The sequence below is a fragment of the Pygocentrus nattereri genome, chromosome 29 (assembly GCF_015220715.1).
Source record: "Pygocentrus nattereri isolate fPygNat1 chromosome 29, fPygNat1.pri, whole genome shotgun sequence".
In the NCBI taxonomy this organism is placed as follows: Eukaryota; Metazoa; Chordata; class Actinopteri; order Characiformes; family Serrasalmidae; genus Pygocentrus; species Pygocentrus nattereri.
The window spans coordinates 5,794,822-5,817,684 of record NC_051239.1 but is presented as its reverse complement, the minus strand read 5'-3'; the positions used below and the strand labels follow the sequence as shown (position 1 = coordinate 5,817,684).

At 42.4% G+C, this 22,863-nt stretch overlaps 1 protein-coding gene across 2 annotated transcripts in view; it reads left to right on the top strand.

Annotated features, from left to right (window-relative positions):
• The window catches only part of LOC108411165 (chromaffin granule amine transporter), a 39,032-nt gene that overhangs the window by 12,566 nt on the left and 3,603 nt on the right, over window positions 1-22,863 (top strand). For both annotated transcript variants that reach the window (XM_017682594.2, XM_017682595.2), the window contains 10 exons: window positions 10,115-10,445; window positions 12,647-12,705; window positions 13,185-13,268; window positions 14,333-14,425; window positions 15,237-15,326; window positions 15,457-15,500; window positions 16,803-16,863; window positions 19,894-19,989; window positions 22,148-22,226; window positions 22,324-22,375. In XM_017682594.2, the coding sequence (XP_017538083.1) occupies window positions 10,115-10,445; window positions 12,647-12,705; window positions 13,185-13,268; window positions 14,333-14,425; window positions 15,237-15,326; window positions 15,457-15,500; window positions 16,803-16,863; window positions 19,894-19,989; window positions 22,148-22,226; window positions 22,324-22,375 (989 nt within the window). The remainder of the gene's footprint in view (window positions 1-10,114; window positions 10,446-12,646; window positions 12,706-13,184; window positions 13,269-14,332; window positions 14,426-15,236; window positions 15,327-15,456; window positions 15,501-16,802; window positions 16,864-19,893; window positions 19,990-22,147; window positions 22,227-22,323; window positions 22,376-22,863) is intronic.

Below are 22,863 nucleotides of genomic sequence, written 5' to 3'. Positions count from 1 at the left end.
TAACATCAAATAAACAAGCGTCGCTCACCGCCGCCCTCTAAAGGCGTCATCAACTAACATCAAATAAACAAGCGTCACTCACCGCCGCCCTCTAAAGGCGTCATCAACTAACATCAAATAAACAAACGTCACTCACCGCCGCCCTCTAAAGGCGTCATCAACTAACATCAAATAAACAAGCGTCACTCACCGCCGCCCTCTAAAGGCGTCATCAACTAACATCAAATAAACAAGCGTCACTCACCGCCGCCCTCTAAAGGCGTCATCAACTAACATCAAATAAACAAACGTCGCTCACCGCCGCCCTCTAAAGGCGTCATCAACTAACATCAAATAAACAAACGTCACTCACCGCCGCCCTCTAAAGGCGTCATCAACTAACATCAAATAAACAAGCGTCGCTCACCGCCGCCCTCTAAAGGCGTCATCAACTAACATCAAATAAACAAACGTCTCTCACCGCCGCCCTCTAAAGGCGTCATCAACTAACATCAAATAAACAAACGTCACTCACCGCCGCCCTCTAAAGGCGTCATCAACTAACATCAAATAAACAAGCGTCGCTCACCGCCGCCCTCTAAAGGCGTCATCAACTAACATCAAATAAACAAACATCGCTCACCGCCGCCCTCTAAATGCGTCATCAACTAACATCAAATAAACAAACGTCACTCACCGCCGCCCTCTAAAGGCGTCATCAACTAACATCAAATAAACAAGCGTCTCTCACCGCCGCCCTCTAAAGGCGTCATCAACTAACATCAAATAAACAAGCGCCACTCACCGCCGCCCTCTAAAGACGTCATCAACTAACATCAAATAAACAAGCGTCACTCACCGCCGCCCTCTAAAGACGTCATCAACTAACATCAAATAAACAAGCGTCACTCACCGCCGCCCTCTAAAGACGTCATCAACTAACATCAAATAAACAAACGTCACTCACCGCCGCCCTCTAAAGACGTCATCAACTAACATCAAATAAACAAGCGTCACTCACCGCCGCCCTCTAAAGACGTCATCAACTAACATCAAATAAACAAACGTCACTCACCGCCGCCCTCTAAAGGCGCCATCAACTAACATCAAATAAACAAACGTCACTCACCGCCGCCCTCTAAAGGCGTCATCAACTAACATCAAATAAACAAGCGTCGCTCACCGCCGCCCTCTAAATGCGTCATCAACTAACATCAAATAAACAAGCGTCACTCACCGCCGCCCTCTAAAGGCGTCATCAACTAACATCAAATAAACAAACGTCACTCACCGCCGCCCTCTAAAGGCGTCATCAACTAACATCAAATAAACAAACGTCGCTCACCGCCGCCCTCTAAAGGCGTCATCAACTAACATCAAATAAACAAACGTCGCTCACCGCCGCCCTCTAAAGGCGTCATCAACTAACATCAAATAAACAAACGTCACTCACCGCCGCCCTCTAAAGGCGTCATCAACTAACATCAAATAAACAAACGTCACTCACCGCCGCCCTCTAAAGGCGTCATCAACTAACATCAAATAAACAAGCGTCACTCACCGCCGCCCTCTAAAGGCGTCATCAACTAACATCAAATAAACAAACGTCGCTCACCGCCGCCCTCTAAAGGCGTCATCAACTAACATCAAATAAACAAACGTCCCTCACCGCCGCCCTCTAAAGGCGTCATCAACTAACATCAAATAAACAAGCGTCACTCACCGCCGCCCTCTAAAGGCGTCATCAACTAACATCAAATAAACAAGCGTCGCTCACCGCCGCCCTCTAAAGGCGTCATCAACTAACATCAAATAAACAAGCGTCACTCACCGCCGCCCTCTAAAGGTGTCATCAACTAACATCAAATAAACAAACGTCACTCACCGCCGCCCTCTAAAGGCGTCATCAACTAACATCAAATAAACAAGCGTCACTCACCGCCGCCCTCTAAAGGCGTCATCAACTAACATCAAATAAACAAGCGTCACTCACCGCCGCCCTCTAAAGGCGTCATCAACTAACATCAAATAAACAAACGTCGCTCACCGCCGCCCTCTAAAGGCGTCATCAACTAACATCAAATAAACAAACGTCACTCACCGCCGCCCTCTAAAGGCGTCATCAACTAACATCAAATAAACAAGCGTCGCTCACCGCCGCCCTCTAAAGGCGTCATCAACTAACATCAAATAAACAAACGTCTCTCACCGCTGCCCTCTAAAGGCGTCATCAACTAACATCAAATAAACAAACGTCACTCACCGCTGCCCTCTAAAGGCGTCATCAACTAACATCAAATAAACAAACATCACTCACCGCCGCCCTCTAAAGGCGTCATCAACTAACATCAAATAAACAAGCGTCGCTCACCGCCGCCCTCTAAAGGCATCATCAACTAACATCAAATAAACAAACATCGCTCACCGCCGCCCTCTAAATGCGTCATCAACTAACATCAAATAAACAAACGTCACTCACCGCCGCCCTCTAAAGGCGTCATCAACTAACATCAAATAAACAAGCGTCTCTCACCGCCGCCCTCTAAAGGCGTCATCAACTAACATCAAATAAACAAGCGCCACTCACCGCCGCCCTCTAAAGACGTCATCAACTAACATCAAATAAACAAGCGTCACTCACCGCCGCCCTCTAAAGACGTCATCAACTAACATCAAATAAACAAGCGTCACTCACCGCCGCCCTCTAAAGACGTCATCAACTAACATCAAATAAACAAACGTCACTCACCGCCGCCCTCTAAAGGCGCCATCAACTAACATCAAATAAACAAACGTCACTCACCGCCGCCCTCTAAAGGCGTCATCAACTAACATCAAATAAACAAACATCACTCACCGCCGCCCTCTAAAGGCGTCATCAACTAACATCAAATAAACAAACGTCGCTCACCGCCGCCCTCTAAAGGCGTCATCAACTAACATCAAATAAACAAACATCACTCACCGCCGCCCTCTAAAGGCGTCATCAACTAACATCAAATAAACAAACGTCGCTCACCGCCGCCCTCTAAAGGCGTCATCAACTAACATCAAATAAACAAACGTCACTCACCGCCGCCCTCTAAAGGCGTCATCAACTAACATCAAATAAACAAGCGTCACTCACCGCCGCCCTCTAAAGGCGTCATCAACTAACATCAAATAAACAAACGTCACTCACCGCCGCCCTCTAAAGGCGTCATCAACTAACATCAAATAAACAAACGTCACTCACCGCCGCCCTCTAAAGGCGTCATCAACTAACATCAAATAAACAAACGTCACTCACCGCCGCCCTCTAAAGGCGTCATCAACTAACATCAAATAAACAAACGTCACTCACCGCCGCCCTCTAAAGGCGTCATCAACTAACATCAAATAAACAAGCTTCACTCACCGCCGCCCTCTAAAGGCGTCATCAACTAACATCAAATAAACAAACGTTACTCACCGCCGCCCTCTAAAGGCGCCATCAACTAACATCAAATAAACAAGCGTCACTCACCGCCGCCCTCTAAAGGCGTCATCAACTAACATCAAATAAACAAGCATCACTCACCGCCGCCCTCTAAAGGCGTCATCAACTAACATCAAATAAACAAGCGTCGCTCACCGCCGCCCTCTAAAGGCGTCATCAACTAACATCAAATAAACAAGCGTCACTCACCGCCGCCCTCTAAAGACGTCATCAACTAACATCAAATAAACAAGCGTCACTCACCGCCGCCCTCTAAAGGCGTCATCAACTAACATCAACTAAACAAACGTCACTCACCGCCGCCCTCTAAAGGCGTCATCAACTAACATCAAATAAACAAGCGTCACTCACCGCCGCCCTCTAAAGGCGTCATCAACTAACATCAAATAAACAAACGTCACTCACCGCCGCCCTCTAAAGGCGTCATCAACTAACATCAAATAAACAAGCGTCACTCACCGCCGCCCTCTAAAGGCGTCATCAACTAACATCAACTAAACAAACGTCACTCACCGCCGCCCTCTAAATGCGTCATCAACTAACATCAAATAAACAAACGTCACTCACCGCCGCCCTCTAAAGGCGTCATCAACTAACATCAACTAAACAAACATCACTCACCGCCGCCCTCTAAAGGCGTCATCAACTAACATCAACTAAACAAACGTCACTCACCGCCGCCCTCTAAAGGCGTCATCAACTAACATCAAATAAACAAACGTCGCTCACCGCCGCCCTCTAAAGGCGTCATCAACTAACATCAAATAAACAAACGTCACTCACCGCCGCCCTCTAAAGGCGTCATCAACTAACATCAACTAAACAAACGTCACTCACCGCCGCCCTCTAAAGGCGTCATCAACTAACATCAAATAAACAAGCGTCACTCACCGCCGCCCTCTAAAGGCGTCATCAACTAACATCAAATAAACAAACGTCACTCACCGCCGCCCTCTAAAGGCGTCATCAACTAACATCAAATAAACAAACGTCGCTCACCGCCGCCCTCTAAAGGCGTCATCAACTAACATCAAATAAACAAACGTCGCTCACCGCCGCCCTCTAAAGGCGTCATCAACTAACATCAAATAAACAAACGTCGCTCACCGCCGCCCTCTAAAGGCGTCATCAACTAACATCAAATAAACAAACGTCACTCACCGCCGCCCTCTAAAGGCGTCATCAACTAACATCAAATAAACAAACGTCACTCACCGCCGCCCTCTAAATGCGTCATCAACTAACATCAAATAAACAAACGTCACTCACCGCCGCCCTCTAAAGGCGTCATCAACTAACATCAAATAAACAAACGTCACTCACCGCCGCCCTCTAAATGCGTCATCAACTAACATCAAATAAACAAACGTCACTCACCGCCGCCCTCTAAATGCGTCATCAACTAACATCAAATAAACAAACGTCACTCACCGCCGCCCTCTAAAGGCGTCATCAACTAACATCAACTAAACAAGCGTCACTCACCGCCGCCCTCTAAAGGCGTCATCAACTAACATCAACTAAACAAACGTCACTCACCGCCGCCCTCTAAAGGCGTCATCAACTAACATCAAATAAACAAGCGTCACTCACCGCCGCCCTCTAAAGGCGTCATCAACTAACATCAAATATACAAACGTCGCTCACCGCCGCCCTCTAAAGACGTCATCAACTAACATCAAATAAACAAACGTCACTCACCGCCGCCCTCCAAAGGCGTCATCAACTAACATCAAATAAACAAGCGTCGCTCACCGCCGCCCTCCAAAGGCGTCATCAACTAACATCAAATAAACAAACGTCACTCACCGCCGCCCTCTAAAGGCGTCATCAACTAACATCAAATAAACAAACGTCACTCACCGCCGCCCTCTAAATGCGTCATCAACTAACATCAAATAAACAAACGTCACTCACCGCCGCCCTCTAAATGCGTCATCAACTAACATCAAATAAACAAACGTCACTCACCGCCGCCCTCTAAAGGCGTCATCAACTAACATCAAATAAACAAACGTCACTCACCGCCGCCCTCTAAATGCGTCATCAACTAACATCAAATAAACAAACGTCACTCACCGCCGCCCTCTAAATGCGTCATCAACTAACATCAAATAAACAAACGTCACTCACCGCCGCCCTCTAAAGGCGTCATCAACTAACATCAACTAAACAAGCGTCACTCACCGCCGCCCTCTAAAGGCGTCATCAACTAACATCAAATAAACAAACGTCACTCACCGCCGCCCTCTAAAGGCGTCATCAACTAACATCAAATAAACAAGCGTCACTCACCGCCGCCCTCTAAAGGCGTCATCAACTAACATCAAATATACAAACGTCGCTCACCGCCGCCCTCTAAAGACGTCATCAACTAACATCAAATAAACAAACGTCACTCACCGCCGCCCTCCAAAGGCGTCATCAACTAACATCAAATAAACAAGCGTCGCTCACCGCCGCCCTCTAAAGGCGTCATCAACTAACATCAAATAAACAAACGTCTCTCACCGCCGCCCTCTAAAGGCGTCAGGGCCGGATTAAAAGAATGGGCTGAAAGGGCTGCAGTCCCGGGCCTCGCCACTAGGGGGGCCTCCGGTCGCTGAATGTCAAATGACAAAAATTAATAGAAAAAAAAAAAACGAAACAAGCGAAAATGTCGGGCCAAAGGAAACACGAGAGCGGAGCAAAAAAACGAAAATTACAATCAATAAAAAAGGAAAGAGCGACAGAATTATTACAGAAAACACCCAAATTAACCAACATGTGGAGTAGTCAGCCTGCTGTAGCAGCTACCACCAGCAAAGAGGCAACTGTCAGTGATGGACAGCAGCCAACCACCGCTAGCCAACTAACCAGCCCAACTAGCCAGTCTGCTAGCAATAGTGCTACAATCTCTGAGGAAACAAGTGATGGAGAAGAACCAGTGGGTAATGTAGCAGATGAGCCTGTTGATTCTGAGGCAGGGGCGAAAATAGATATATCAACAGATATTGCATGCTGGGGAGAAGTTAATGAGGAGATGCGAAGCTATTGGGTCGGAAAGGGAATTGAAGCACCCACACAATGTCAACATAAAGATGCCGATTTTTCGGCTTCTGAAAGGAGCTATAAAAATCAGAAGCGATGTCTGAGCAAAACATTGTTCAGTCGCTCGCTCAGAAATGGAGAGAAGGTGGCAAGAGAATGGTTGTCTTACTCCCCATCTACTGGAAATGTGTTTTGTTTTTTTTGCAAACTATTCAGTAACGATTCAGTAATGATATTAAAGCTACCCTTGAATTGAAATGAATTGAATTGAAGTGAATTGAATTGAAATCATAATACCAGTTCACTTTAAACGGTAGTCTGTCATAGATTGGTACTGTGTACGCTGATGTGTCAGTGGGTTTGTGTGAGGTCATGCGTCAGAACATCATATGAAGGGCCTCATCCTGGTAATTAGCCCCGGGCCTCAGGAAGTGTTAATCTGGCCCTGAAAGGCGTCATCAACTAACATCAAATAAACAAACGTCGCTCACCGCCGCCCTCTAAAGGCGTCATCAACTAACATCAAATAAACAAGCGTCACTCACCGCCGCCCTCTAAAGGCGTCATCAACTAACATCAAATAAACAAACGTCGCTCACCGCCGCCCTCTAAAGGCGTCATCAGCTAACATCAAATAAACAAACGTCACTCACCGCCGCCCTCTAAAGGCGTCATCAACTAACATCAAATAAACAAACGTCACTCACCGCCGCCCTCTAAAGGCGTCATCAACTAACATCAAATAAACAAACGTCACTCACCGCCGCCCTCTAAAGGCGTCATCAACTAACATCAAATAAACAAACGTCACTCACCGCCGCCCTCTAAAGGCGTCATCAGCTAACATCAAATAAACAAACGTCACTCACCGCCGCCCTCTAAAGGCGTCATCAACTAACATCAAATAAACAAACGTCGCTCACCGCCGCCCTCTAAAGGCGTCATCAACTAACATCAAATAAACAAACGTCGCTCACCGCCGCCCTCTAAAGGCGTCATCAACTAACATCAAATAAACAAGCGTCGCTCACCGCCGCCCTCTAAAGGCGTCATCAACTAACATCAAATAAACAAACGTCACTCACCGCCGCCCTCTAAAGGCGTCATCAACTAACATCAAATAAACAAACGTCGCTCACCGCCGCCCTCTAAAGGCGTCATCAACTAACATCAAATAAACAAGCGTCACTCACCGCCGCCCTCTAAAGACGTCATCAACTAACATCAAATAAACAAGCGTCACTCACCGCCGCCCTCTAAAGGCGTCATCAACTAACATCAACTAAACAAACGTCACTCACCGCCGCCCTCTAAAGGCATCATCAACTAACATCAACTAAACAAACGTCACTCACCGCCGCCCTCTAAAGGCGTCATCAACTAACATCAACTAAACAAACGTCACTCACCGCCGCCCTCTAAAGGCGTCATCAACTAACATCAAATAAACAAACGTCACTCACCGCCGCCCTCTAAAGGCGTCATCAACTAACATCAAATAAACAAGCTTCACTCACCGCCGCCCTCTAAAGGCGTCATCAACTAACATCAAATAAACAAACGTCTCTCACCGCCGCCCTCTAAAGGCGTCATCAACTAACATCAAATAAACAAACGTCTCTCACCGCCGCCCTCTAAAGGCGTCATCAACTAACATCAAATAAACAAACGTCACTCACCGCCGCCCTCTAAAGGCGTCATCAACTAACATCAACTAAACAAACGTCGCTCACCGCCGCCCTCTAAAGGCGTCATTAACAAATTAGTTTAAATAATTGCAATAAAGAAATAAATAAGGAAATAGAAAAATAAATAAGGCAATACACACACTCGTGCACACACACACACACACACACACACACACACACACATATATATATATAATTTTCAACTTACTAAAAGAGTTTAAATCCACCTAGACCTTAAAATATAGGCTGGAGGTGGAAATACAGGGACTGTGTCAAATGATGAGGGTAACATTAAAGTCAGGGTACTGACCCTGCTCTGCATCTGACCATGACATTTAACTGTCAACTTTTGTTCTGACCTCTACTGCTTACACACACACGGACTGCAGCGGGCTGACGGGAGGCAGACGCACACACAAAGCCATGTACATACTAGGGATGTGCACTGGCACTCGAGGACTCACTATTCGGATCACCATCACGCTCCATCATGGAGAAAAAGCACCGGCCAGCACTTCAGGGAAATGCTAATGTGAGGTTAACAGGACTGTAGAACGTGTTGAGTTCTCTCATTTTTGTGAGCAAGTATGTAAGACACTAATGCCTTAACGAGAGCATGTAGCCAAAGGAGCAACCGAGAAAGCAGAGGCAGCAAGTCTTTTTCACTAACTAGTCTCTCTAACAAACTAACATGTTGGCACACAGAGAAGAAAGTATCACCTGATATAAGACGAGTTAAAATCCCATGTTGTACCATTAGCTAAACTAGCTCATCCGAAGAGGCAGCCGCTGTAACGGGGGGGTTTAATAATCAGGATTATTCAGTCAGTCCCGGATATGAACCCTGTTCTTTCTGTCGCTGGCTCACCTACACACCTTACTACTGCTATAGGCTACCAGCCACCTAATATGGACATGGTGTTTAGATGTCCACATACTTTTGCCATGTGGTGCATTCAAAGTTGAAACGACTTTAAAGTGGAGGGAACAGTCACGTCCCATCAGGTTCAGACTGACTTTTAAAGCTCTAATACATACAAACACACACACACACATGTAAACTTGGTTTTATACGCACTCAGGACATGGGTGCATAGATACCTACATGTGATAAAAATGATGCGTACCATATGTATTATACGGTATATACAGCCGTGGGCCCTGATGTTGAGATTACACGAGATTAACCTTTTTCCTTTTTCTAACACGTTAAACCCAGCAAATAAGCCAAAATGTAAAGCCTAAAACAATAGAACAACTCTTTTTTTTATGCTATGTGCTATGTGTTGCGCTTGTCTAAGTGGATCAGACACAGCAGTCACTGCTGGACTGAGAACAGTCCACCAACCAAAAATATCCAGTTGACAGCGTCCTGTGGGCGGCGTCCTGTGACCACTGATGAAGGACTAGAGCACAAACTGTGCAGCAGCAGATGAGCTGTCGTCTCTGACTTTACATCTACAAGGTGGACTGACAAGGTAGGAGTGTCTAATAGAGTGGACAGTGAGTGGACACAGTGTTTAAAAACTCCATCAGCACTGCTGTGTCTGATCCACTCGCACCAGCACCACGTCAGTGTTACTGCAGTGCTGAGAATGACCCACCACTAAATAGTACCTGCTCTGTGAGGGTCCATGGGGGTCCTGACCACTGAAGAACAGGGTAACAGAGTATCAGAGAAACAGATGGACTACAGTCTGTAACTGTAGAACTACAAAGTGCAGCTATACAGTAAGTGGAGCTGATAAGATGGAAAATGAGCGCAGAAACAAGGAGGTGGTCATGATGCCTGATCGGTGTGTGTGTGTGTGTGTGTGTGTGTGTGTGTGTGTGTGTGGACCGCCGTAAGTGACCCCTGTTTTTCTCTGGATTTCCTCAGTCCAACCAACAAACACTCACATGCTCTCCTGATCATCATCTTCTCTCTCATTTACTCCAGTTCCCATCATCCCTACCTTCCTGTACAACACAGAGCACCAGGGAAGTGTCCTCTCCTCCTCCCCATCCCTCTCTCCTCCCAGCACAGGACAACCAACCTTCTCCTCCATTGTCTCCCTCTATGATAACACCACCTACACACTCATAACGCCCCCCAGCAACCTGAGCAGCCCGTCCACCCCTCCACCGGACGGGAACGTCTCCGGCTCATCTGAGTGCAAAGACGACAGTGAGTTTCTGGAGGAGGAGAACGTGAGAGTAGGGCTGCTGTTTGCCTCAAAAGCTCTGGTGCAGCTTCTGGTCAACCCGTTTGTGGGTCCGCTGACCAACAGGTGTGTTCTGCTTCAGTGTGTGACCTTTTGCATGCATGTGTACTTTAAGACCAGAGACAATGACCAAGTGTTCTCCAACAATGCCAAAGAACCAAAAAAAAAACGTCTGAAACGTTCTACCCCATTCACACTGTTCTGAAACGTTCTACCCCATTCACACTGTTCTGAAACGTTCTACCCCTTTTACACCATTGTAAAATGTTCTACCCCATTCACACTGTTCTGAAACGTTCTACCCCATTCACACTGTTCTGAAACGTTCTACCCCTTTTACACCATTGTAAAATGTTCTACCCCATTCACACTGTTCTGAAACGTTCTACCCCTTTTACACCATTGTAAAATGTTCTACCCCATTCACACTGTTCTGAAACGTTCTACCCCATTCACACTGTTCTGAAACGTTCTACCCCTTTTACACCATTGTAAAATGTTCTACCCCATTCACACTGTTCTGAAACGTTCTACCCCTTTTAAACCATTGTAAAATGTTCTACACCATTCACACTGTTCTGAAACGTTCTACCCCATTTACACCATTGTAAAATGTTCTACCCCATTCACACTGTCTACCCATTTACACTGTTCTACGTTTCAATGTCCATTGTTCTAGAACATTTCTCTCTATTCACACTCTTTTAAGACGTTCCCATGCCTACAATGTTCTAGAATGTCTTACCTCATTTATGTTGTTCTAGAATGTTTTACCCTATTTACACTGTTCAAGAGTGTTCTACCCTATTTGCACCATTCTGGAATGTTCTACCCCATCCACAGTTTTAGGCGTTTCTACCCCATTTACACTGTTCTAGAATGTTCTACCCCATTCACAATGTTTTAGAATGTTCTCCCCATTTACACCGTTCTAGAATGTTCTACATCATTTGCACTGTTCTAAAAGGTCCTACCTCATTTACACTGTTCTGGAATGTTCTACCCTATTCACACTGTTTTAGAGTGTTCTACCCTATTTACACCATTCTAGAATGTTCTACCCCATCCACATTGTTTTAGACAGTTCTGCCCCATTAACACCATTCAAGAATGTTCTACCCCATTTACACTGTTCTAGAATGTTCTACCAATTCTACACTGTTCTACAATGTTTTACCCCATTTACACTGTTTTAGAATACTCTACCCCATCTACACTATTCAACAAATGTTCTACCCCTTTCACACTATTTTAGAATGTTCTACCCCATTTATACTGTTCTGGAATGTTCTACCCTATTGACACTGCTTTAGAATGTTCTCTCCATTTACACTGTTCTAGAATCTTCTCCTCCATTCACACTATTTTAGAATGTCTACCCCATTCACGCTGTTCTAGAATGTTCTACCCCATTCATGCTGTTTTAGAATGTTCTACCCCGTTCACACTCCTAGAATGTTCTACCCCATTCATGCTGTTTTAGAATGTTCTACCCCATTCACACTCCTAGAATGTTCTACCCCCATTCACGCTGTTTTAAAATGTTCTACCCCATTCACACTCCTAGAATGTTCTACCCCATTCACACTCCTATAATGTTCTACCCCCATTCACGCTGTTTTAGAATGTTCTTCCCCATTTACACTGTTCTAGAATGTTCTGCCGCATTCAAACTGTTTTAGAATATTCCCCTGTCCAGACGGTTCTAGAATTGTTTACCCATTTACACTGATCTAGAATGCCCCCCCCCCCACCCCCTCATCCAGTGTTTAAGAACGTCCTCTCCCATCACACTGTTGTAAGATCTTCCTGTGCCTACACTGTTCTAGAATGTTCTCCTTCATGTCCATTTGGCTCGTCGGTTTTTGTTCTGGTGCCCTATGAAGTGGTGAATGCTGAATGTGGGCCTTTGTTGGGGAACGCTGAGTCAGGGTTTACAGGGCTTTGAGGATATAAATCTCTCACAACAGTTAAACTCAGTTTAGGTTCTTTAGTAAACAGTTAAATGCATCGTGGATTCCCGCACTTCACACAGTTCAGTGGGAGTCAATCACTTTGATTTCACTTAGAATTATTTTTAAAACTACACTCAATACATACATGAACTATTTACACAATAAGGAATAGATCCAGACCACACTGTTTGTATTTATGTTCTTGGTAATAACCTGAGAATTGTATTTTGGCCAAAAAGTGCTGACGTTAATTAATTAATTATTTATTCTAATCTTATAATATTATAATAAATGAACATCTTTCTTTTCCAGGATTGGATACCACATACCAATGTTCGCTGGTTTTGTCATAATGTTTGTCTCCACAATAAGTAAGTAGAGCATGGCAGTGACAGTGCTTTAGGGTCTCTTTTAAAGGGGAATGCCACGGAATCTTCAAAGCTTCGGAATAATTAAATGCGTACGGTGTAAACAAAGTCATCCATTATAGCGAAATGTACCGAGTCAGAATTGTTTACAGCAGTGATGAAGTTCCCCAAAGCTAGAAATCTCCCATTGCATTGATCTTGGTGCCTGAGACATTGTTCTTAAAACACATTCATAGCAAAAAGGTACATCCACAGAGTTGTAAACCCAAATGATCCCCAAACAACATTTATTTTAAGATTTATTTTGAGATTTACTGGTATTTTACTATCATCAGCATTACATATAAAAACTCAGAAGACCCCTGTTGGTTCTCTGGTGATTTTATACAGTGGTGGACACTATATATACTATAAGTATACTATATATAAACGTATATATTTCAAAGTATCCATCTAACTGTGATTGTGTCTGGTTTTCTCAGTGTTTGCTTTCTCAGGAACATACACTTTGCTGTTTTTTGCTCGTGCACTTCAGGGCATCGGCTCCTCCTTCTCCTCTGTTGCAGGTACTGCACTATACACAGTGACAAATGATGTTCAATGATAATACAATGCGATTGTCTATTTACAGTCATTTATCAAGCTATCTGCCTGAAAGACCACTCTTCATTTATTTGATTTAGTTAAAACGACCGTTATGTACCAGTTATCCATAATTCAGGAGATATTTCTGAGATCAGACATATGATTATAATCCATTTGCATATGGAAGGAAAAGGTCAAAAGAGAAAAAAAGTGGAAATAAAACAGGAGTTTCTAAAACTGGCGTTCAAGAAAATGATTAAAAGCTAAGAAAATGTTCCTCCTAACAACCACCTGGAAGACCTGGTCAGCACCAAAAGTGCCCCATCAGATGAACAGCACTTGAAGCTTTCATCTCTGAGAGAAAGGAGAACATCAAGCTGCTTCAGATCTGAAAACATCCACAGGTGTTTCTGTCCATCCTTCCACTGTGAGGAGACCACTCAGCGCTGTGGGTCTGAAAGGACGTGTAGCTGATCAAGAAGAACCTCACTGAGAAAAGGAGACGGACACACCAAACAAAGAAGCTGAATGATGGACTGACCGCCCCAGAGTCCAGACCTCAGCACCACTGAATGGGTTTGATTACTACAGAAAACGATCAACCAGCTTCTCAGACTGAACTTTGGAGGTGTGGAAAAAAAATATCAGCATGTTTCTTTAAAAACCTGAAGCATAGAAGCTGTAAGAAAAGCAAAGGTTTGACAGACTAAACGCTGAAAAAATATATTTTATTTTTGAGGCTTCTGACTGGAATTTGGATCTTGACTGGAAATGAACCCCTTAAAATCTCAGGCTTATTACATACTTAGGCTTATTATTCAGTAACTGCAGGGGACTTCAGTGAAAACTGGCGGAGCTATTCTTAGGTTATAGAAGTGTGTAATAAAACGGGCCTGCTCTGGTCATTTAAGGGGTTAAATATATGAAGGGTAGTCTCTGACTTATGCACAGTACTGTATTTGTAACAAATTAGGCTTAATATTGCTGAAAAACCTAGTCTCCAAACTTTTGAACTTTTAATGTAACTGTGTGTGGTTCTCTGCAGGACTGGGCATGCTGGCCAGTGTGTACACAGATGATGATGAACGAGGGATTGCTATGGGTATAGCGCTGGGAGGACTGGCCATGGGTGTACTGAGTGAGCGACTGACCTGTCCAGAGCTATTATAGGAACACTCCAGCATACGCTGCACCTGTGGCATATTAAAACAGATACAATTATATAATATATATAATGTATAATATAATATATCACTGCTGTTGGGACAAAAACCTTGTATCTCCATATTTGTCGTTTTTCATTTTTTGGCATAATTTGAAAATGCCTTTTGTCCTTTACATTGTATATAAATTTAATGAAGAATGGATCGAAACAAACGGCCCAAAATGACTTGGAAAAACGTCTGGTTCCATTGACTCGCATTAAAAATAAGAAATGTTTTTAGCTTCTCCTGTAAAGTTACAGTTTTGGAGATATGAGGTTTTGCTCTGACAGCAGCGATGTACAATAATATAGATAATACAAGCCAGCAGGTGATATGTTTTGAGTGAGGGGGCTTTCTGTTCATTTCTAAGTTCAAAATGATCATCCATGAAAATCGGTCATATCTCCAAAATGGTAACTTTACAGGAGGAGCAAAAAACCTACTTTACTTTTAATGTAAGTCAATGGAACCAGACTTTTTTCCAAGTCATTTTGGGCTGTTTATTTTGGTCCATTCATCATAAAATTTACACATGATGTAAAAAACAACAGGCATTTTCAAATTCGTTCAAGAACTGAAAAATGACAAAAATGGAGATGCAAGGTTTTGTTCCGACAGCAGCGATGTGTTACAGGCTCAGCAGAGAGAGAGTGGGGTTAATAGGCTGGAGCGTTCCTTCAAAACTTATTACAATGTCTCATTACTAGATCAGAAGTGTTGTGCATATGCGTGTGTCTTTTCCAGTTGGCGCTCCTTTCGGAAGCGTGATGTATGAGTTTGTGGGTAAAAGCTCTCCTTTCCTCATCCTGGCCTTTCTGGCTCTATTTGATGGAGGTGAGTTCAAATGCAACCCATTAAGATTATTATAGCAATTAAAATGACTGCCGTGAGCCACTGTCATTTAAGGGCTTTGATTAAAACTGTGATAACTGTGATCAAACGTGTTCATCTTTTACATGCACAGCACTCCAGCTTTGTATTCTCCAGCCCTCTAAGATATCTCCAGGGGTAAGAGCTGAGTTTCCTTTACTATCCAATAAGGGTTTAAGCAGAGACTCTGCATGGGATATTATTACTGTGTTGTAATATGAACTATAGAAATAGCCTCAGGTTATATTAATCTCATTCGAAAAAACAAATCACATGGAAATCACCCTCGGCTACATTAATCCTGTTCTATAAATATACCATACAAATATCTACACCCCGATCAGATATAACATCATGACCACCACCTTGTTTCTACGCTCATTGCCCATTTTATCAGCTCCACTTACTGTATAGCTGCACGTAGTTTTATAGTTACAGACTGTTATTTTACAGTCAGCGCTGTTTTTTTACAGTTCAATATCCCTTAAAATCCCTGGCTTGTTACTCAGGCTTATTATTTAGTAGCTACAGGGACATCATTGCAAACTGAACTGAGCTTTTCTTAGGTTGTAGAAGTCTCAATAGCTGGAAACCTTTAGGCATTACAGTACTTTATGGGACATTTCATTGTTATTACATACAAATACAAATATAACACAAAAACAAATATTAAAAAAAACCCTCTTACCTTTCAATGGAAGTCAATGTAAAGAGATTTTGTTCCAAGTGATTATAGAGCATTTCTATTGGTCCATTCATCATGAAATTTTTACACAACGTAAAGGACGGCTGGAGTGTTGAAATAATGTAGAAAACTAAAAAATCAACAAAAACGGAGGTACATCGTTTTTAATTGGACAGCAACAATATGGAACGTTTTTGGAGTGAAGGCACTGTGTAAATACAGTAGCCAGTCCCATGTCTGTAATTTATACCAAATTTTTTAAACCATCATAAAAATAACATGAGTAGAAACAGAATGTAAACTGAATGTAAATGTAATTCATCATGTAGCCAACTATGAATTATGTAATTATGTGATTTAAATAGTATAACAAAATGATGCCAGAGGGCCCAAAGTTTTATTACACAATAATCTATAATTAATCTATATCTATCTATATCAATCTATCTATAATCAATAATTCAATAATCTATTATATATAGAATAGCTCAGCTAGTTTGCATTGAAGTCCCTGTAGTTACTAGTTACTACATCCTGTAGTATGTAATAAGCCTGGGATGTTAAGGGGTTAAACATGATGAAATCCGGTGTACTGTGGAAAGATTGTGGTTATTTGTGCAACCAGCAGTCAGCGGAGTAGACTGATTGCTGTTAAGGGAAATGTGCATCTCATCCAGTGCAGTCTCACTGCAATTATGGAGTCTTGTGTGCTAATATTAGATAAGATCTTATCCTGTGTCCTCTTTGTATTTCAGAGTGTGGAGGGCACATCACTGCTAACTCTGCTGAAAGACCCTTATATACTCATCAGCGCAGGTGCGTGTGTTTCACTGTAAATCCGTCGGTCACTAGTTTAGCTCTGACGTGTGTGCTGTGTGTAACTGAACAAGGTTGCTTTCTCCAAATAACAGTTTGTTTATTTTCTAAATAATAAAAAAAAAATTTTAAATATCCTTCACAGTGAACACATTTTAGTGCACAATTACTGTTTATTTGCTGAATTTAACAAATTGGTGAAAAAGTTAAAAATACAGCCTGTGCAAAAGTTAAGGCACTTTTAGTAACACTTTCTATGAATGTCATGCTTGTAAGCATCTATAAACACATTCATAACATGTTATGATGCATTCATAAGGCATCATAAGCATGGCTATAAATATTTATAAAAATGCATTACATGTTACAACCATGCTTAGTATGCATTATGAATCGTTAACATAAGGCATTATAAGTAGTGTTCATAAATTATAAGAGCTCATAAGTTGTATTTGTCCCCTCTCAGTAAAGTGAAGCATGCTGGACTAAAGCCTCCTCCAGGGTTAAGAGTGAGGCTTCAAGTTGAAGTATTTACTGAAGGATTTACTGAAGCACTAAAACACAATAAAGCTCATTACAGGCTTCAAATGTCAGAGTTTAAACTAGAGCTGCCGTCAGTGTTTCACCCAATGTGGGAAAGTCAATGTACACCACTGTTAATGTGCACCACCGTTAGCCTGACACTGACTTAACACTGCATATCCAATAGAAATTACCATTACTGCACTGTAGTGTAGTGCAGGGTTACAGAGCGTTTGACGTTAGAACCAGTGAGGGAACAAATTACAATGACAGCACTCGACTATCTCACCTCTCCCTCTCCAGGCCTTCACTCCACGGTGACTTCACGCTCAGTGTGATGTCAGAGGGGGTTCAGGGGAGGGGCTGATGGGTACTTGGTTTGGTGTGATGTAATGTTTAAAGTGAGACGCTGGTTAAGAAAAGCACATTATAGCAGTGATTCTAGGCTGGACAGCCTGTTTAGAGCATCTGAATACGTAGGACTGAAGCCCTAAAGACGCAGCCTGTGTTTGTCTTTACGCTCTCCAAACTGGGACTGACTTCTTTGGCACTGACAGTACAACATGTTATTAACACTACTTATAATGCATTACATTAACAATTCATAATGTACAATAAACATGGCTATAAAGTGTAATTCAGTGTAATTTATTTTTATAAATATCTATAACCATGTTTATAATGCCTTGTGAATGGATCATAACATGTTATAAATGTGTTTATAGACGCTTACAAACATGGCATTTATAGAAAGTGTTACCACACTTTTCTATTTTATGTTTAACTTTGATCCAATATGTTAAACTCAGCAAAAGAATAGAAACTGTGCACTAAAACTTTGCGGAGAAATGCTATATTTATGCTGCATTAACATATTTTCACTTAGAAAAATGTCATTTGACCAGGGGCGCTCCCACTTTTGCATACGACTGCAGGTGTAAATGTTATTTTCTCTTAGATGGTGGTGAACTGTGACTGCTATAGCTAAGGCTTGTGGCAAAAATATCAAAGCTCAAAAAAAATGAGAAAAAACATCCACCTTTAAAGAATTCGGCCATTAATGAATCTAGAACTTCTAGAAGGCCTAGAGTGTCGTTGTTTCGCACAAAATTGGCCTCCATTGTAAATCAATGTTAGACAGTAGGTACTGTGGTAGTTGATGTGTAAGGTCTTCAGTCCAGCTCCCGAGGTCCTAACCAATAAGAGATCATGTCTTGCCGTATCCACTTGGATGCCATGGAGAAAAAATCTGTTGGGGGTTTCAAGATCTTAAAGCTTTTGTTTCCAAAAAAAAACTCAACTATGAAATAAGAGAATTGCTAAAGTTTAAATACGATGCGAATGACAATGCTATTATAGAAAACTATAATCTTAGAAGGCCCTGAGGGCTCCTCACTCAATTCACCTGTACACAATATACGTTACTTAGACCTTACATACTGTGGTCACTTATCTGAGGACAAATTTGAGTGGTAACTAAGGCGATATAAAGTGTACGATAAAGTATTTACATATTTAACTGTGGTACAAAACTGAATGTCCCTCTTTTAGAAACTTTTTAAGGATAAAATGATTTTTACTGGGACTGGCTTCATGAACTCATTTCAGGTGAAAGTCCTCCAGCGTCTCTCTTGGTAAACCAGTCTTTAAATAGAACGTCATTAATTAGTGACGCTGACGTCTATTAAAATGATCAGAAGCACAAAACACTGAAGGTAAACAGTTTCCATCAGGGAGAACCGAGTGGCTCTGAAATCACTTTTTACACACAAGCAAAGTTTCAGTTTCAGATTTATTTACAACTTAGTTCCAAGTTGAAGTTGAATAAAAACTGGCTTTAAACTCAGGATCACAGATGAGCTCCTTTACTGTGTTGATCTGTAGGCGTCTGTTCATAAACATAAACCAGCCCAAACTCATTTACTATAAAATGAAATGGTGTTTGTAGAAATTCAGAAAAAAGCCGCGTCAGTCTCGACTGCATATGTGGACATATTTCTATATTGAGCTCTATTTACACAAAGTTAGGTTAGTTCATCATTTATGTTGAACAGACTCTCCCAAAGTTTTACGCTGCTGCGCTGACGTTGAACCGCGTGCTGCACTGGGTCGGTATGACCAACAGGTCAAAACCAGCTCTAAACAAAGTGACCGCTGGGCCCTGATTGGTGCTCTGGCTTTGCGCTTCTTTCGTTTTGACATGTTACGTTTTTATACACACAGAAACCAAAAGGAACGACAGATTTCTCAAAATGTAGCAGGAAAAAGTCGGATATTAGACTCTGAAATGTAGTGGAGTGAAAGGAAAAAGTCGCCCAGAATGGAAAAACTTCAGTGCAGATACATGAAAAATACTAAAGTACAGAAACTAATTACATTTACTCAGTTACTCAGTTACTGTCCACCACTGTTGATTATGCACTTGGTACTTTCTTTGGTAGCGCTCTGTATTGTTTTGCGTATTTCTTTGTTGTGTTGTGATTGTATTGCATCTGTGTGGAATCCTAGGGTCTTTGTGCTTTGCCAACATGGGCGTGGCCATCCTAGAGCCCACTCTCCCTATATGGATGCTGCAGACCATGTGCTCACAAAAATGGCAGCTGGGTAAACTCCATCCTTTGCTTCTTTCTCATGTCATTCAGATTTCTGCACAGAACCTCAACAAAAAGATTTGGTTAACTTTTATATGTCTAGAATTATTACATGATTGCATCTTTAATCACAATCATTTATTTATTCATTCATTCATTCATCATCTAACCTGCTTATCTTTCTGGTGGAGGGGGTGGTGCTGGAGCCTCATAGGGCGGAAGGCAGGAAACACCCTGGACAGGTCGCCAGTCCGTCACAGGGCATACGTTTAATTAATTATATTTACGCTTGATCTGCTTTTCAATTCGTATCAATGTCAAAAAAAGACAAAATCAATGCAAAAATTTGAAATAAACCACTAAACAAAACTGCACACACAATAAAACTCAATCAAACTCAATGCCTAATAATGTGGTATGAAATTGAGGTTAGAATCTGCACTTTTAACAGAATTTCTTCGCGTGCTTCAATAACCAATTCCATTATGCCATTTCAGTCTTATATGAGCCTCAAGCGAATGGTTTTGTACTTCACTGTTCCTCACCTAGGGCTGAATCTCAAATTTAAGTGACCCTTATTCGTCCCACAACGGGGAAATTCCACCTCCGCATTTCACCCATCCATGCAGTGAAACACCACATACACACTAGTGAACACACACACTAGGGGGCAGTGAGCACACTTGCCCGGAGTGGTGGGCAGCCCTATCCACGGCGCCCGGGGAGCAGTTGGGGGTTAGGTGTCTTGCTCAAGGACACCTCAGTCATGAACTGTCAGCTCTGGGGATCGAACCGGTGACCTTCCTCAAAATGCCTCGCTAAGCCCTAAATAGTGCTTTACAAAGGAATTAAAATAATGGCTTGTTCACCCAAACATTGCATAATAGGTCTAATTATCAGTCATTTGGGATTCAGCCATATGCACATATTGGACAAACAGTGCCCTGTTTGGGTGTAGAGTTTACACAGGGCACTACCCAGGGTGTAAGAGCCGTTTGGGATTCAGCTGCTTAGGACAGATCTTACCAAAGCATTGACACTATAGGTGTGAAAGTTGTTTAAATGATGTGATGTATGCTTTTTTATATTGCAGAATCGTGTATGAAGTACTTTAATTTAAAGCCTTTGCTATTATTGGAGGAGCTGTTTATCCTGTCAGTGGTCTTTTAGCCCATTGAACAGTCCAATATTATTCAACTACCCTGGTGACTTACAGAATTACAGAATTCAGTTGCGTGGTGGTCACAGGTGGCTATATTAAGTATTTTATGGCCCACCCAATCGGATTTTAGGACCGGAACTACTTGTTTTATTTAAGTGTGGGCTCATAAACAAGTCAATAGGCCACCTTGGGAGCCAAAACATTTTATGTTCATTTTACCATTAAGAGTGTCTCAGTATGTGCTAATGTGCGAGTGCAGGGGAACAAATTTAATATAAAGGAAAATACAGACCTGCTGTAACCTTTAGCTGAGCTATTGCTGCTTTTCTCACATCTCCAGCAGGAAACTTTCCTGCCGAAGAAGAATAAAGTTAGTTGTTTGTAAAATGTCTCTCAAAGTTCGATTTTTTACGAGTCTGAAGTCGCTTCTCATTCGAATTTTCACGTTCCACCTTAAATGATGCCTGAGGGGCCAGACTTTAGCTAACTGCTGCACCATTTAAGGTGGCATAGGAGAATTCAAACAAGAAGCTGGAGAATAAGAAGCTGACTTTATTTATACGTTAACTTCAGTGTTTAAGATAATTCATTGTGAGAACGGTGTTAGAACCATCAGCAGAGCTTCATTTTACTGTAAAGGAGGAATTTTATTTTTACCTACAAATCTAATTCTGCTGTGGAGCCACAGCAGGCCGACCCGTGCCGTAGGCTTTAAGGGGTTAAGAAAGCGAAGCAGACAATATGACTCCAGGCTCCAGTTCACAAACTCACCTAGACATCAGTGCTCCAGGATATTACTTTAATTGCTTCTTTAATGTGGCTCGTCGCATGATTGTGGAGAACTGATATGTCTGGAAATGGATGCTGAGAGGTTCTTGATGTAGCTGATGTCATCAGAAGATGGTTTAGCCCATGTTCCCTGTCTGTGTTATTGGCTTAACTGAGCTCTAACTCTATCCTCTACCTGCCGAATCGCTGAAGCTCACTGCTGATGGTGCTGATATTGCAGGTGTGGCTTTTCTACCAGCCAGTGTGTCATACCTGATTGGGACCAACTTGTTCGGCCTGCTAGCCAACAAAATGGGCAGGTACAGTCTCTTTCTGGTGGAGTTGCAAAAATGGCTCTGATACAGTGATGACAGTAATGTGTAAATCCCTTAATCCTTATATAATGCTGTCCCTCAGGTGGTTGTGTTCCATGATTGGGATGACCATCGTTGGCATCAGCCTCATCTGTGTGAGTACAGGCCTCAAACTTTTCTTCTCCTTAACGTTTTTTTTTTTTTTCATTCAAGTGACTGTTTAGCCAAAAATCCAGTTTTTCTTTTGCCTCAAATTTAGGCGACCAGCTGAGACATGTTTGGTTCTGCTCCTTTAGTTTTGCCCTGAGGCTACATGTGAGTGGAGCTACTTAATGAAAGCCTATAGCTGCAGATTACCATGGTGCTAACAGCATAATCATCCTAAATCATCGCATGTTTGGTTTCTGACTAAAGTAGATTCTATTCAGTCAGAAACCACATAAGCGAGTCTATTTGAGATTTCCTTTTTTCAAAATTCGTGCACACTTCAATCGTTGAGATGTACATGATGTCAGCCACAGTGGCCTAATGTGAAATGGGTCACTGTACCCAATACGGACTTGCCAACTCTTTGCAGTGGATGTGATAGGAACCAGATGTTTGATTAATTTGATTAATTAAAATCACTGGTGAACCTGCATGT